Source organism: Chanos chanos, chromosome 1 (assembly GCF_902362185.1).
Source record: "Chanos chanos chromosome 1, fChaCha1.1, whole genome shotgun sequence".
Taxonomy (NCBI): domain Eukaryota; kingdom Metazoa; phylum Chordata; class Actinopteri; order Gonorynchiformes; family Chanidae; genus Chanos; species Chanos chanos.
Genome location: NC_044495.1, coordinates 23578316 through 23591973, shown reverse-complemented (window position 1 = coordinate 23591973; position 13658 = coordinate 23578316). Strand labels below are relative to the sequence as shown.

General features: G+C 38.0%; 1 protein-coding gene across 1 annotated transcript; it reads left to right on the top strand.

The window, feature by feature from the left end:
* The first annotated feature begins 1741 nt into the window (after nt 1-1741).
* On the top strand, nt 1742-13175 carry adm2a (adrenomedullin 2a). Its single transcript, XM_030772188.1, has 3 exons — nt 1742-1830; nt 2156-2399; nt 9415-13175. The coding sequence occupies exons 2-3, from the start codon at nt 2302-2304 to the stop codon at nt 9827-9829; spliced, it is 513 nt and encodes a 170-aa protein (XP_030628048.1). The 5' UTR covers nt 1742-1830; nt 2156-2301; the 3' UTR covers nt 9830-13175.
* Nucleotides 13176-13658: the final 483 nt, after the last annotated feature.

Sequence of the window (13658 nt, the reverse complement as noted above, 5' to 3'; positions counted from 1 at the left end):
GCTGAATCAGAATCAGGTCTTACTCACCTACAGATCAAATTTTCTGTTGGTCACTAAAAGTTTTTTTTTTCTAATTATTTGGTTACCTATAATGTATAAAATATCCAAGTGAATAAAATACTACAAATAGTCACAAAACATGGAAGCAGTGCAATCAAACACACTATCAATTGTCAAACAGTGGACCCTTCTACTTCAGGAACTCACTAAAATGCCGTATTGGAAGACAAATATTACAATATCTGACATGCCCCCAACTGCGGCTGTGAATGGCTGACAAAGTAACAACAAAGTATTCATATTTCAAATGGGACAAAAATAATGACTGTGATTTAGTAAAGAGCTCTCTTTATTTATTTATCAAGCTTGGCATTTAAATGGGATGAGAGTTTTTCTTTTTGTGCAAATATGAAAATGAAACTTCTTTAACTTTCAATGTGTCTCCTCCTCAGAGTGTAATTATTTCAGTTCAGAATCAAAACCTAATTCAAGAAACATAGGAAAATATTAATGGACTCTGTTATGGAAATTACCTGGACAGAGACACGCCCAAACTTCCCAAGCAAACTAAAAACTTTTCCATATGAAGTAAGACACATTGTGGTTGTGTAATCCATCTCAGGATATTGTGTTAGGAAGGGCAAGTGCACGATGAGTCTGATTTTGCACTTAAATGACTATTACACATTAACATGACCTTCCCAGAGGGTAATGAATGAAAATCTGAAAACTAAGTACAGCAAAGCATAAGATTTGGTGATTGTCACAGCATGGTACTGCCTATACATGTCTATGCAATATGCATTTAAGATAGCAAATCAAGACATGTATCCTCAATGATCTCACAATGCTATAAGAACTGCAATCCATGAGAAATGGCTCAAATTCAAACAAAAGTTGAATTCATTTGAAATAATAATGATGACACAAAAGCACTATTAAAATAACAATCCTAAACCATGTTACTCAATCTGACTGAAGTCACATGGTACAGCAGCAGAGATTATTTCCTTATAGGTTCCTGATAGTTCAGTTTTTTTCTGATAAACATAGAGGAAGAACAAGACTGGAGGATAATTTATCATTTTGGATTAACCCCACATGTGCAGATCCAGAAATAACTCTGGGTGTGCCCCCCTTCCCTCTCCTAAATTTCAGGGGAACCTGTAGGGTCCCCTTGCATCCTTATCCCCTCAGAACACTTGCTGTAACAGTTACAGATAAAAAGCTGTGGGGCGAGAAGGGGCAGGAAAATGGTTCTACGGAATTTTGGCTTGGGTTGAACATATAGATTACTGATGTGTTAATAACTGATTAGTGGTAACTATTAGTAATTAAAAAGGAATGACAGAGGGACTCAACTGTGCACACTTGCCGTGCAATAGCTGAGATATACATAATCCCATTGTAAAACAGCTCCTGAAATCCTCAATTAACCGTTTGCAAAAGATTAAAGATATTTTTAAGTGTGTGAGATTTATTGAATAATAGGTTAGCCACAAATGTGAAACGTTTTTTGTTTTTGTTTTTGTTTTTTTTTTTTACATTCAGATTTTATTTGCTGTATCTGTTCTGGGCCTTCATACACACTAGCTAACTTCTAAATTCAAAACTAGAAAGTGTAAACTGACTACGAAGCCTATCAAAGGTATCTCTGAATTTGGCTCGTTTCAGACAAGTAGCCCCGCCCACTCGATATTTAAACCGGCAAATGTCAGCTCCTGCTCCAGAGTTTTAAGAACTTGATCTTGACCAACGCGTTCCAGTTCGTGGGAAAATTCTGCAGACAATTTCTCTTCTGAGTTGCAGCAATCCACACCTGAGAAAGAGGTTAGGATTCAACTGACTAGTTTTAAAAAATTATTTGAAATGTACTGACTTCCATACAATTATACTTGATATGTAAAATAACCTAAAGAAGAACAGAATATTTTCACATTTTGAACTTAAAGTCAAGGGTGAATGCAAGTGGTCTGTGATTCTAGCCTGAGATTGTATCACTATGCTTTTGTAATTTTATGGTAACATTTCTGAACTTAATTTAATCTTAGTCAGAGTTTATATTACTATCTAAAAACTGCCTAACGTATCATTGTCAGGGATTATATTCCAGTTAAACCTGACTTTATTCTTTTCCATTTCTGGCTTGTCAAAGGTTTTCTATCATACAGCCATCACACTTCTTGCCGGAATCTCAGAGCTTACCCAGCTTGAGTTTTTTTCCCTCTGGGAATTGAACACTGTCCAGGTGGTTTGCAAGCCCCCTCCTTTCCTAGGGGGTGTGAGAGAACTTCACCCACGATGGGATCGCTTCTACCGGTTACTGTGTATTGCATCAGCCTGTTCTCCCTGCCCCAGCTGCTGGCACTTCCAGTGGGAAGCCGACTGGAGAGGACCAGGTAAGAACTGGTTCCACTTAAGTATGATTCCACTTAAGTTAAATAAACCCGTTATTTTACAGATAAGACATGCTCTCTGTGCTGTGTGATACGTGTGGCTCATAAACGGTAACCACTCCTCACTTTGTAATAATGCTGTAGCAGAGAAAACGAGTAGACACAAGGAGATACGGTCTAAGACAGTGTAAGGTGTGACTATGTCACATTCTACAACAATTTGATGTAATTAAGGCTTTTTCGATTTGACGACTGAATGTGTGGTGAACAGATCTATTCAAGTTCCTAGACACTGATTCTCTTTTCTCACAGTTTTGACGATAAATCAAACATTGTCCGAGTCGAGTACGTTGGTATGCACGATAGCTTTATTCCCCGACTCAGATCACACCTGTTAGTACACGTATCTGGCGATCTTAACAAGTTGCATCAAAGTTTTAGTCCTGTAAAGTAAAGGATGTCTTTATTAAAATGTTGTGTTGTGACAGAGAGATAGTAAATTGAGTTAAAAGGGTGGCGCTCAATCCGACGCGCGCTTCTCATTATCACAGAAATTGGGTCATTATAGGTTACTACTGTAAACCTGTACAGGTCATACCTCCTCGAATTATGTAATTTTAAAATCATTCATCTTTTCATCTTATTTACTTTTTGTCTTGAGGGTATGATACCTACTGTGCACCTATTATGCAGGTGGGTGAGTTGGGACAAAACTGTAACGTATTAGAAGTCAACCACAACTGTGAAAATTGTATGAAGATAGCGTCAGTTTTTCCTCATGCGTCGGCGATGGCAGTCAATAGTCAATTGTCATTGCATCATCCCTTCCAAACAATGTGGAGACGTGCCGACTCAGTCAAAGCATCTCAGTAAAATAGTGTGGATTGAAAGTTCAGTTGGTCAGGTGATCATTTTTATGTTTATGTTGGTAATAGCCTTCAAATACATTCAGAAAGTGTTGATGGAAATGGAAAAAACTTACCTCCAAAGCGCCTCGGGTCTGTTGGATTAGTGATAGCAATTTGCGTCATGTGAACATGTCAAGGTTAATTAAGTAGGCTACAGGTAGAGTCGTTTGAAGTGATACAAACGCTATTAAACCCAAGAATGTTTATATTTGTACCTCCCTTTTTAATTTACTGCTAAAATTGATTATTTAAATATTTATTTATCTTAAAAAATAATGAGTTTATTATAGTATATGATTTCTATACGATTAAATCGTGTAAAAATAGTATTTTTCTAAATTAATACGAAAAAGTAAAAAGGTGAAGTGGACAAACCAGTTTACCCAACTGGCATTTGTTGGTTTGAAAAGCCAGTAGTAGTTTATCAAGCATAATTGTGCTCTGTGGCATGTGTATGTTTTCACTCGCAATCTGGTTACTTGACAATAACATAGGAGGTCTTTATAGCAAGAGTAGATTGTGATAGAGAACATATTTTCAGGCAGGCTATGCTGTACTACTTATTGAATCCCAGTAGCCATGAACAGAGCATACATTATCTCCACAAACCAGTGAGATTTGTTTGGAAAGCAGAGGGATGACTCAGTGATTGTATGCCCTCTTCTGGCTGACGGTTTCTGTGGCCATGTGTCTGACTCTAAAAACGTTTTGTCCTTCTTCATTTAAAAGCCTGTGTTTTTGTTTTGAACACCTCAGTTCGAAAAGGTTTGCATATCCAAAACAAGTTATACAACACGGAATAAATGTGTTTATTATTGTCTGTTGACAAGAGGCAAAAGAATAGCCACCAGCAAATACAGAGAGGTTAGGTGTTTAAAAATCATAAGCTGCAGGTGACAGATTTTAGTTAAAGTTATTATTATTAAGTTATTACTGGAAAGATAAACACTTGGCATGAACTCTTGAACACATTTTACAGCTTAGAAAGGTAAGCGATAGTGAAACACACCAGTGTTGAGTAAAATGATCTTACATCAAAAAAATCCTTTGAGGGTACTCGGTCGGCCCTTTTGCATAGGTAGGTGAGGTCATCATTCCTGTTGAATATTATGCATATTTTTCCCGAACCTCTTTTTCACTTCTCATCTCTCTGTTAATGTCTCACCTACACCCACCCATCCCAGTGGACCCATAACGCCACGCTTTGTTTTACACTGAGCCCTTTAAATGCTTCATGTTTTATGGCTCTTTGAATCAAGTCTTTTAAGTGATCCAAAGGAGTGGAGGGGAACATACTGTTCTTAGGACTGAGGACAATAACACTGTTTTTTATTACATTGCTTATATTTTTCTAGTATGAGAAGTTTTGCCAGAAATCATGTGCAGTATGTGGCCCTGTTTAGACTTTGTGGCTAGACTGGTCTCAGATGAGTTCTCTGTTCACACTGGGAAAAGGAATGTGGCATCTGGTTTTTTTTTTTCCCCCTTAACAAAAGTTACAGAATTGAATTGTAACAGCTTGCACCCCCCATTTTTGTTGTAGTTGCTAAGATTATAGCCATGACCACGCATCATAGAGTTTGTTTTTAAAATAAAATAAGGCAATTCTCATCTATTTTCAATATGCATGCAGACACCATGCTTGTGTACCAACCTGTTTTGGGTGCAAATTGCGGCTTTGGTTGTTGACTCGTAAAACAAACAGTACCAAAGATGGGACACAGACTGTGCTGTGAACAGAGCTCGTGGGCGAAGAGCCATTACTTCCCGAAATCTTCAGCTGCTCTATTGAACAGTGGATTGCATGCATTTACTCCATTTACCCTTTTACCATGTATTCTGTGTGTGCCATTTTTTATTTATTTCTCGTAGTAATTTTCACACTTTCATAGCTGCCTGGAACACCCTGTGCTGAACATTGTACAAAAAACTTGCAACCAACACAGAATCCACGTTTTCAAAAAAAAAAAAAAAAAAGATATCAATTGTTATTACTCAGCTGGCGTCCTCCATATCCTCCCTATCAAACTGAAAGGCAGTAGCTTTTGTGACAAAATTTAATGTGGTTTACATCATTTCCAAAGGAAACAGCAACCCCATATATGGAAGAAAAAAACTGCCTACAACATATATCCCAGTTTCTACTTTACATAACATCTGAGGTTTTGTTTGTAAGAAAGGATTAAGAGGTGTAAGCCAAGCAGCATGTTAAATATGAATCCGAAACAGCAGCAGGAAAACTGAAGCACACCGCAGACCAATGTCTGTTATTTACAGTGAGTTGGCCAGTCCATGACCCAGTTCACTGACCTTACAATGAATAGTGATAGGAGGCAGTAGATTATGTTTGCCTCTATGATTGGCTGATGCTATGTGTACGTATAGTAGGATACAGGTGGTCAGGAGGACACATATATATTTGCTTATAAAGCAGCAATGATACATGTTGTTTTTGTATCCTTAGATAAACTTTCTCACCAATCATATTGTGCCATCATCATGAGCTGTATCATCAAATGACACATAAATCCAATATTTACGCAGTTACATGAAAAACAGTGTTGTTTATCTTGTGTGTGGGGTGATTTAACCTACGTAGTATTAAAAGGTTATTGAACCAAATCTGGCTATTTGTATTACAAATCAATATGACATCCTACATGAGCATCCTGTTGGCTTCTTTATCCATTACTGATACAGTATGTTTATGTTCTTGAATACACAGATTTCTCTTAAAAATCATGTACTTTGAGGCATTGTGCATATAATTCTGCTATATGATTTTTGGTAAAACAAGGTATTTGGGTTTTGTTAGTTACTTCATTTGTTTAAGATGCCTTTTTTTTTCTTTTACCCCATTTTGTCACTCATATATTTACATTGCTCTGTGGGGTCTTGTGCTATTGTGCTGTATTTCTAAAAAAAATTTCAAATGACTGGTGAGAGCAGTGATGCTGCTGTGTGTAGAGGCCATTCAAGGGGCCCAAGACTGGACTGTATGGGACCTGATATCTCACAATGTCTTATCTCCCAAGGTTGATCACTACCCTAAAATCAACCCAGAGCAGACCTCAGCCTGTCTTGTTTATGTACTAAAAAATAGGCAACAATTCAGCTTACAGGTTGATTAAACTCTCAAATTCCAGGTCAGACTAAAGAGACTTTTTACTTAATGCTCTCAAATGAAATTTTGACAAATACAGTGGTGTGGGTTATTAAGGGGAAATAGGTTCATTTGTTCAGGGATCAGACACATGAGCAATGTAAACAGACACTGTGCATCTTTGATCCCCAACCAATTACTCTGACTTCCATTACTGATAATGGTCAGGATTACATCCCTAAAATCCCAGTAAGCCACCACTGAAAGATCGGAGGTGATTGCGTGGAATAGTATTCCCCTGTACCGGTCTAAGCCATGACTTTTTCTACCCTGTTTCTATTGATAGAATGAGCATGCCAGTATTTTAAGAACAAAACATCTGGGTGTAATGAGAGAAGGGCTTCAACTTCATGACTCATGGTCTCATCTTTGGTTGAAAACCAATCAACATAATTATAACAGGCCTTGAGCTATGCATGAGCTGCATAGGGTCGGACTTTGCCTGAAACATGGAGGCGTACTAATATTTTTTCATGAACATTTGGCATCCACCTGCCAGCCTTGGAAAGAAAGAAAGAAAGAAAGAAAGAAAGAAAGATTGGGTTACTGTTGATAATGTAAACTTGTGCGGTCTCTGTTTTAATGGATCGTGTCTTGGGATCGGAAAAAATTAAGGGCAGATAGCTAAGTAAACAGCTGTATCTTTTCCGGTCAAGTCACCGAGACACTAATTTTCCAGAGAGTCAAGGGGATTTTATGGCTGTTCTTCAGCCTGGCTTAGAAAAGGGCTGATCAACTGTCAACAGCACTGGACACGGAGCTTGTTCCATTAGAGAAAATTAGAATGTTCAAACACAAAAGACCAGTTCTATAGGAGGGAAGTAGTTCATGTCAAGGCATGTGCCTCCCAACAGGGGGTTATATGGAAAGGCCTAACAAGGCAACTTTATTGTAGGTTGCACCTCAAATGGGGGAAAAAAATAATGAAAGTAAGGTCAATGTTTTGTGTTGTACAATCTACTAGTCATGACAGTCTTCTAATGTTGATTTGTTCGACAGCATTTTTCACAGAATTGTAGACTAAGTTTCTCCATAGCACTTTTTCACTTTGTCCATTATGTCCTGGACAGATTAGGTTTCCTAATGCAGGTGCTAATTTTCTCGCCTGGACTCCACACACAAGGCCAAAAAGTGCCAGAACTGGTGATCACATTTCATTTTGTTTTTTAAGGGAAAGGTCAGTGAACAAGCTATATGTACATGCAAACAGAATAATTAATTGTAAATAGAACATCCTACTGGTGATTATTCAGTTGTACATTTAAATAAAGTCTGATAGATAGAGTGTTGGTGCCATGTAAATGGTAACAGTGGCAAACTGGCTGGCATAATGATCATCTCCTAAAAATAGTTTTTGTTTTTTTGATCCCTTGTTTTATCCCTCTTTTCATCCTACACATTGCTGGCTCTGTACTGCTTGAGTCAGGTTTGTGGGGCATGGAAACACAGTGCAAAATATTCATTTTCGAAAGTCTTGGTATAACATTTCCCTTCTTCTTTTGACTTAAAATTGGAGTTCACTTTCTCTTTTGGCTGTGTATAATATGTGTTCTTGTGCTGAGGCTCTGTAGAGCCATAGTGGGACAATTTTCAAAATATTTTCATATTTTTGCTCATTATATGGTGGTCCTGGTGAAGTCTTTTAGGGATTTAATAAACACTGATTTGTGTTAATGGAGTTCCAGGAGAGGTGAAAGGTCAAAGAGAGATGTAGAGGATGGGGATTATCTCTCTTTAAGAGTTCAGATAGCAAAGACTTATGGATTAACCTCAAAGAGAAACTGAGGCCTCTAAATTATATCTGCATAGCTGTCTGTAAAGTGATTTGTATGGAAAATGAGTAAGTGTCTTTGGAATACTAGTGGCATGATGGTGAGTAGGTCTGAGAGTGATTCTCGAAATATCATGAAGCATCTCACTAATTCCAAGTCAAAAATACTGCAGGGAAACTTTAAATTTAATAGGAACTGCTGTCTTTCTCATTGCACCATTTAAATAATATAGCAAAGCAGACATGGTCAGAACAGCACTGAAACCCTGTTATTTCTCACATTCCAGCACTATTTCTATATACACTAAGCTGCTATGATGAAACAGAAAAGCTCGGCCAACAGTTTTATAACTGTACCAAGCATTATTGCCACTTCTTTTAAGGAGACGTTGGAAACAACAATGAGGGAATGTTTGTGAGGACATTTCATGTTACAGACTGGGAAGGATTTAATTAAAATGTTAGCTGTTCTGTGCCTTTACCTGTTCTTTACCTATACTTTTAAAAATCGCTGTTACTAAAAAAGGTCCAAATGGCTTATGTCTTACGATACACCTGCCGTGTGCCAGATAGCTGAATGGTGCAAGTTTACAGCGGATCTCCAACAGCAAGACATGAATTACTGTCCTCTGTGCAAACACACCATAATGGCTTTGAACAAATTACACAGGCCAAGTTTCAGTATCCAGTGTCACTGTCAAATAGAGAGCAGATGGTTACAGCTCAACATGAAACACTACATGAAAGCTAGAATAAATTTGGAGGATGTTTACAGAACAAAATGTCCAAGAATAATAGAGTTTTATTCCTTTCCTGATGAGTTATGGCCACACGAACACGCTGGTCAATTCACTGGTCAACATATATTCAGTAAATTCTCTTTGACTGCTGGCTTAAAGTGTATTGTACATGTAGTAGCCATTACAAAAGGACCTAAATGCCATTTCCACATGGCAGGTTCTGTATAACTTTATACTGTATGTCAGGCCGTTCACTTTGCACAGGTGTTGACTTCCACCTGCCATCTAACAGCTGACTTAACATGCAGTTGAATGCTTTTCCTCTTATAAACTGAGAGATGATCCAATACACTTTTATAATAATTTAATAATTATAGTGCAGACAGTGTTATATGCAGATCTTAAGTTGCCTTCTTCCCCACTGTTTTCTCTGCAGGTCAGAGTTGATGAAAAGATTCCATCAGCTTGAATCAAATGTTGCTGATACAAAAATTGCCAGCTCCATGGCACCTCTTGACAGCACGGCTCTATGGCGGGCACTTCTCATCAAACATCCTCCCTCATCAAATCTGGGTGCGACGCATGACTCTGCCACCCTGACTCAAGTGGCAGGAGCATCTGCACTGGAGTTGGGCGAGACAAGGCACAAACGGTCAAGAGGTCGTCGCCACGTCCATGCTGGATCAAGAGCTCATCACCACCAGCACCACGCCCAGCTGATGCGTGTCGGGTGTGTTCTTGGCACATGCCAAGTGCAAAATCTCAGTCACCGCCTCTACCAGCTCATTGGTCAAAGTGGACGTGAAGACTCCTCCCCCATTAACCCTCGTAGCCCACACAGTTATGGATGAGCTGCAGTTGGAATCTAGCTCAAAAGCAAATTACAACAATGCCGCAATCTCGTCTTTGTCTTCATGTTCTTTCGATTTCCAAAATAGCCATTGAGTTAGAGATTGATGTAGTGCTATTTTCCCTCCTAAATTTCCCACTTCTGCAACCATTATTTTGTTCTTGTAGACGGAATGGATCTTAGTTACTCACACAACTTACTCTGAACTCCTCAGTTTTTCAATGCCCCGATGACATGGACTCCAACTCTTTCCAGGTCTTTTTTTTCTGCTTTTCTTCAGGCGGTTGCAAAGCTGAGACATTCCACGTTGACACTGTGATGCTGTTATTGACGCTTCACTGGCCTTCCTCTCACCACAACAGCAGTGGACAGTGGCCTTGTTGGTATAATATCAAATGACCACACACCTCTCCCAAAACACTGGCCAACTTTACTGAACACTGTGAGCTTCTACACCTTTGATCAAACATTTAAGCCTTTAATGTGGATTTCAACTAAAAGCGTAGTTGGATTGCTGTCAAACTCAAGGCATGTACAAATCTTGTCAGGCACTGCACCCTCTCACCTCTGTTCCACACTCCATACTCCCAAGGTGCCTTTCCAAGAGGATCTGTCCAGACAGCTTAGGAGAATAATTTTGAGAATGATTAACTGGGGCAGCCTTAAGGTCTTCAAGTATAAGACCACCAGCCAATAACTCAAGCTGTTCAGAGCCAGCTGACGACCCCAGCACTCAGTTTAATTGACCCTCTCAAGCACTGTGTTGTACTAAGCATGACGAGCTCCACATATGACTGGGCATTACCAAGACGGAACAATGACTCTTCAACAGACACATCCAACAAGATCCAATTTCTCGTGAGGGTGAACATACTAGCCTATCGGTTTGATCCCCTCATATTGTACACTAGCATGACTTGATGTTAAATCTTAATAAGTTCACTAGTGTGGTCGAGGAGTCCAAATCAGAAATACTAAATACTTCACCTGATTCATAAATTCTGTCCTGAGTGTTCATTGACAGCTGTGTAATGACTCAGCTGTAGTTCTCTTAGCCGTTACAGTTTGAGTCGTGGCAATCTTCGCATTAAAACAATCTTGCTGAGGTTGGCTGAAATTCACAATCAAAGAAGGTTTTCCTAATCTTTCCCTGTAAGTGACCATGACACATGCAGACACCCATACTAAGGTCAAAGGCGGTTATGGATCCCCTAATGTCCACAAGATATACTCGTGCTCACCGATGTTTAATACGGCATTGAACTTTGTTTTAATAGTTATTTATGTTATTTATTAGTAAAACAGTCTTATACAAAGGCATACCTAAAAATTATTTATTATTTATTGAATTTCATGGCACTACTGTTAGCATGTTAAATGTATTTACATGAGTGTAATGTCAATGGTACTGTTACATTAAGGGTTTTTTGTTTGTTTATTTGCTTTTTTTTTTTTTTTTTGAAGATAATAGTTCAGCCATAATTTCAGAAGAGAGTATGCCAAATTTCAAATCTGTTTGCAAGATATCATAAAGACTCTTAAAAAAGTATGTCTGAATTCGTGGGCGTATGCTTATTCTAAAAATTCTTCTAGACTTCCTCTTTGAGGCGTTTACAGAATGGCCCTTAAAATGGCTTACCACAACAGTCCTGAAATATACAACACAATGTTTCCATGGATTTTAGGTCTATGACCTTGTGGCCCAATGCATTGAGACAAACTACGTGTTTTATACCTTCAGTATTGAAGGACTGTATAGTTAAAGTAATCCCAAAAAGCTCAGATGAACATGAAATGTCCATTACATACCAGGCTCTAGTGAAAACACATACAGGCCAAGAACTACTCTATAAAAAACCCAGCTGTGCAGCAAATAGAAGCCTTAATAGTTTTACAGTATATATAACTAAGGTAAAGTAATATACAAAGCATGATTCAGCATGAACTAATGTGATTTTTTTTTTTTTTATTTCACCTGATCCAAAAAATAATACACCTTTGGCATTCGCACGTTTTTTTTTTCTTTCTTTTTTTTTTAATCAAAAAACTTTATTAATGACTACATCTGGCTGAAAATCAACCAAATACCTGAGGATACTTGACTTTCATTTTTTCACTTTTGATTTCTTTCATACTTTACTCCTTGTCAGTCATCAATCTCTCTCATTGGCCAACATAGACCTAATCTTTGCATTGCTCTACTCTTAATCAATATTTCTTCGTCAAGCAAGTCATTTTGATTCTCTCGCTTGTTCATGGTTGTTTCCACCATGATCATGAGGGTTTGCTAGTTGTAATCTCTGGTGCCTCTGTGCTTTAAGGTTAATCTGTTCAAAAGCTTTCTGAACACATACCATTCTCTGCTGTAATGGATCTAATCAATGTCTCATGACTAATAATTAAAATGCTTTTAAAATGCTGAGAATCTGTTGAATCTCTATTTTATTGAAGTATCCAGCCTGTATGTGTGTATGTATATAGACTTAATACTAACTCACCAGCCATATTCCAACAGCTCTGTCCTTTTGTTTTTACCCATAGTAAAATTTTGGACAACGTTTTCAGTGTTGTAAAATCTTAGTAACATGGATTTTTGCGTAAGCTCTGCGTCACAGCCTAGTCCTGGCCATTCTCAGTAGCTCTGTGTTTGTTTGAGATCTCTGTGGGTCTACGTATCCTGGTAGCTTATTGTTAAGACCTTTGCTCCCTTTAAACCCCCCGCTGTTCGTTAGGAAAAATACATCAGTTTCACACAAATGTGGCCACCCTCTTCATTCCCTGTTTTCTTAACTTTTTACTGCCTCTGTATTGTGAAGAATTCATGTAATGTAGGCATGCACTAAATGATCAGAAATGTTTTGGTGATTATGAGATATTTTAGGTATTTTCAGTTATCCTAGTCTCTTTGGTTACACTCCAAAAATGCTTGTTCCGTATGCAGGACGTCAGTTGTGTTTTAACCACAAAACAAAGCACTTTATAAGAAGTACATGCAAAGTCTTGAACTTTGAATGGTGTAATTTAACTATTTAACTTGAGTTGTATATACTTTATCTGTATAAATATACTTTAAGAGATGTTGGTTTTCCAAGTATGACTTGGGAACATAATCAGTATTACACATAATATGTGACTAGTAGTTGTGATATTTAATTAATGTTTGTACGTTGTATTTATATATCTAAATGTCACCAAAGATACTATTTATCAAAACAACAATGTGCTGCACTTCAAAGGTGCCTTTTGGGTAGGACAGAAAAGCATTCCTGAAAATCTGCATTCACTTACATGTCACCCTCAGCTTATGTCCTTTACTCTCTGTTAAATAAACAATTACACCATAGAGATATGAAAATGTGTCGCTCTGTTTTGTGTGTTGGTGTGAGACTGATTACATATATTTGGGCCAGTTGCTAGGAATGTGCAACAAACAGGAGTCCAAAGCAGTTTTAGCACTTGCAGAAAATGATAAGTTTGCCATCCAATGTTTACTGAGCTCTCCAAAGTGAGCTCAAACAAAAAACCGACAACTGTTTGTGTTGCATCTTTATGTTAGGGTTTTATACCCTCTTTGAAAATGAAAGGGAACTTAAAAGTTACTGGTTGCCTTTCACAGATATTGACATTGCAAATTAGATTACAGAGCCAACAAAACATTTACAGACTTAAAGTCAACAAGCAATATAACAGCATTTTCCCATGTATCTGGCAGAGACAGAGTGAGAAGTCTTCCCTGTTCAGAAACCACTGGCCTGTGTAAGATGTATTTTGCCATTGCCACATTCTTGTTCAATGTGGATTTATGAGCAAAGGCTCATGGAATTTGAGAA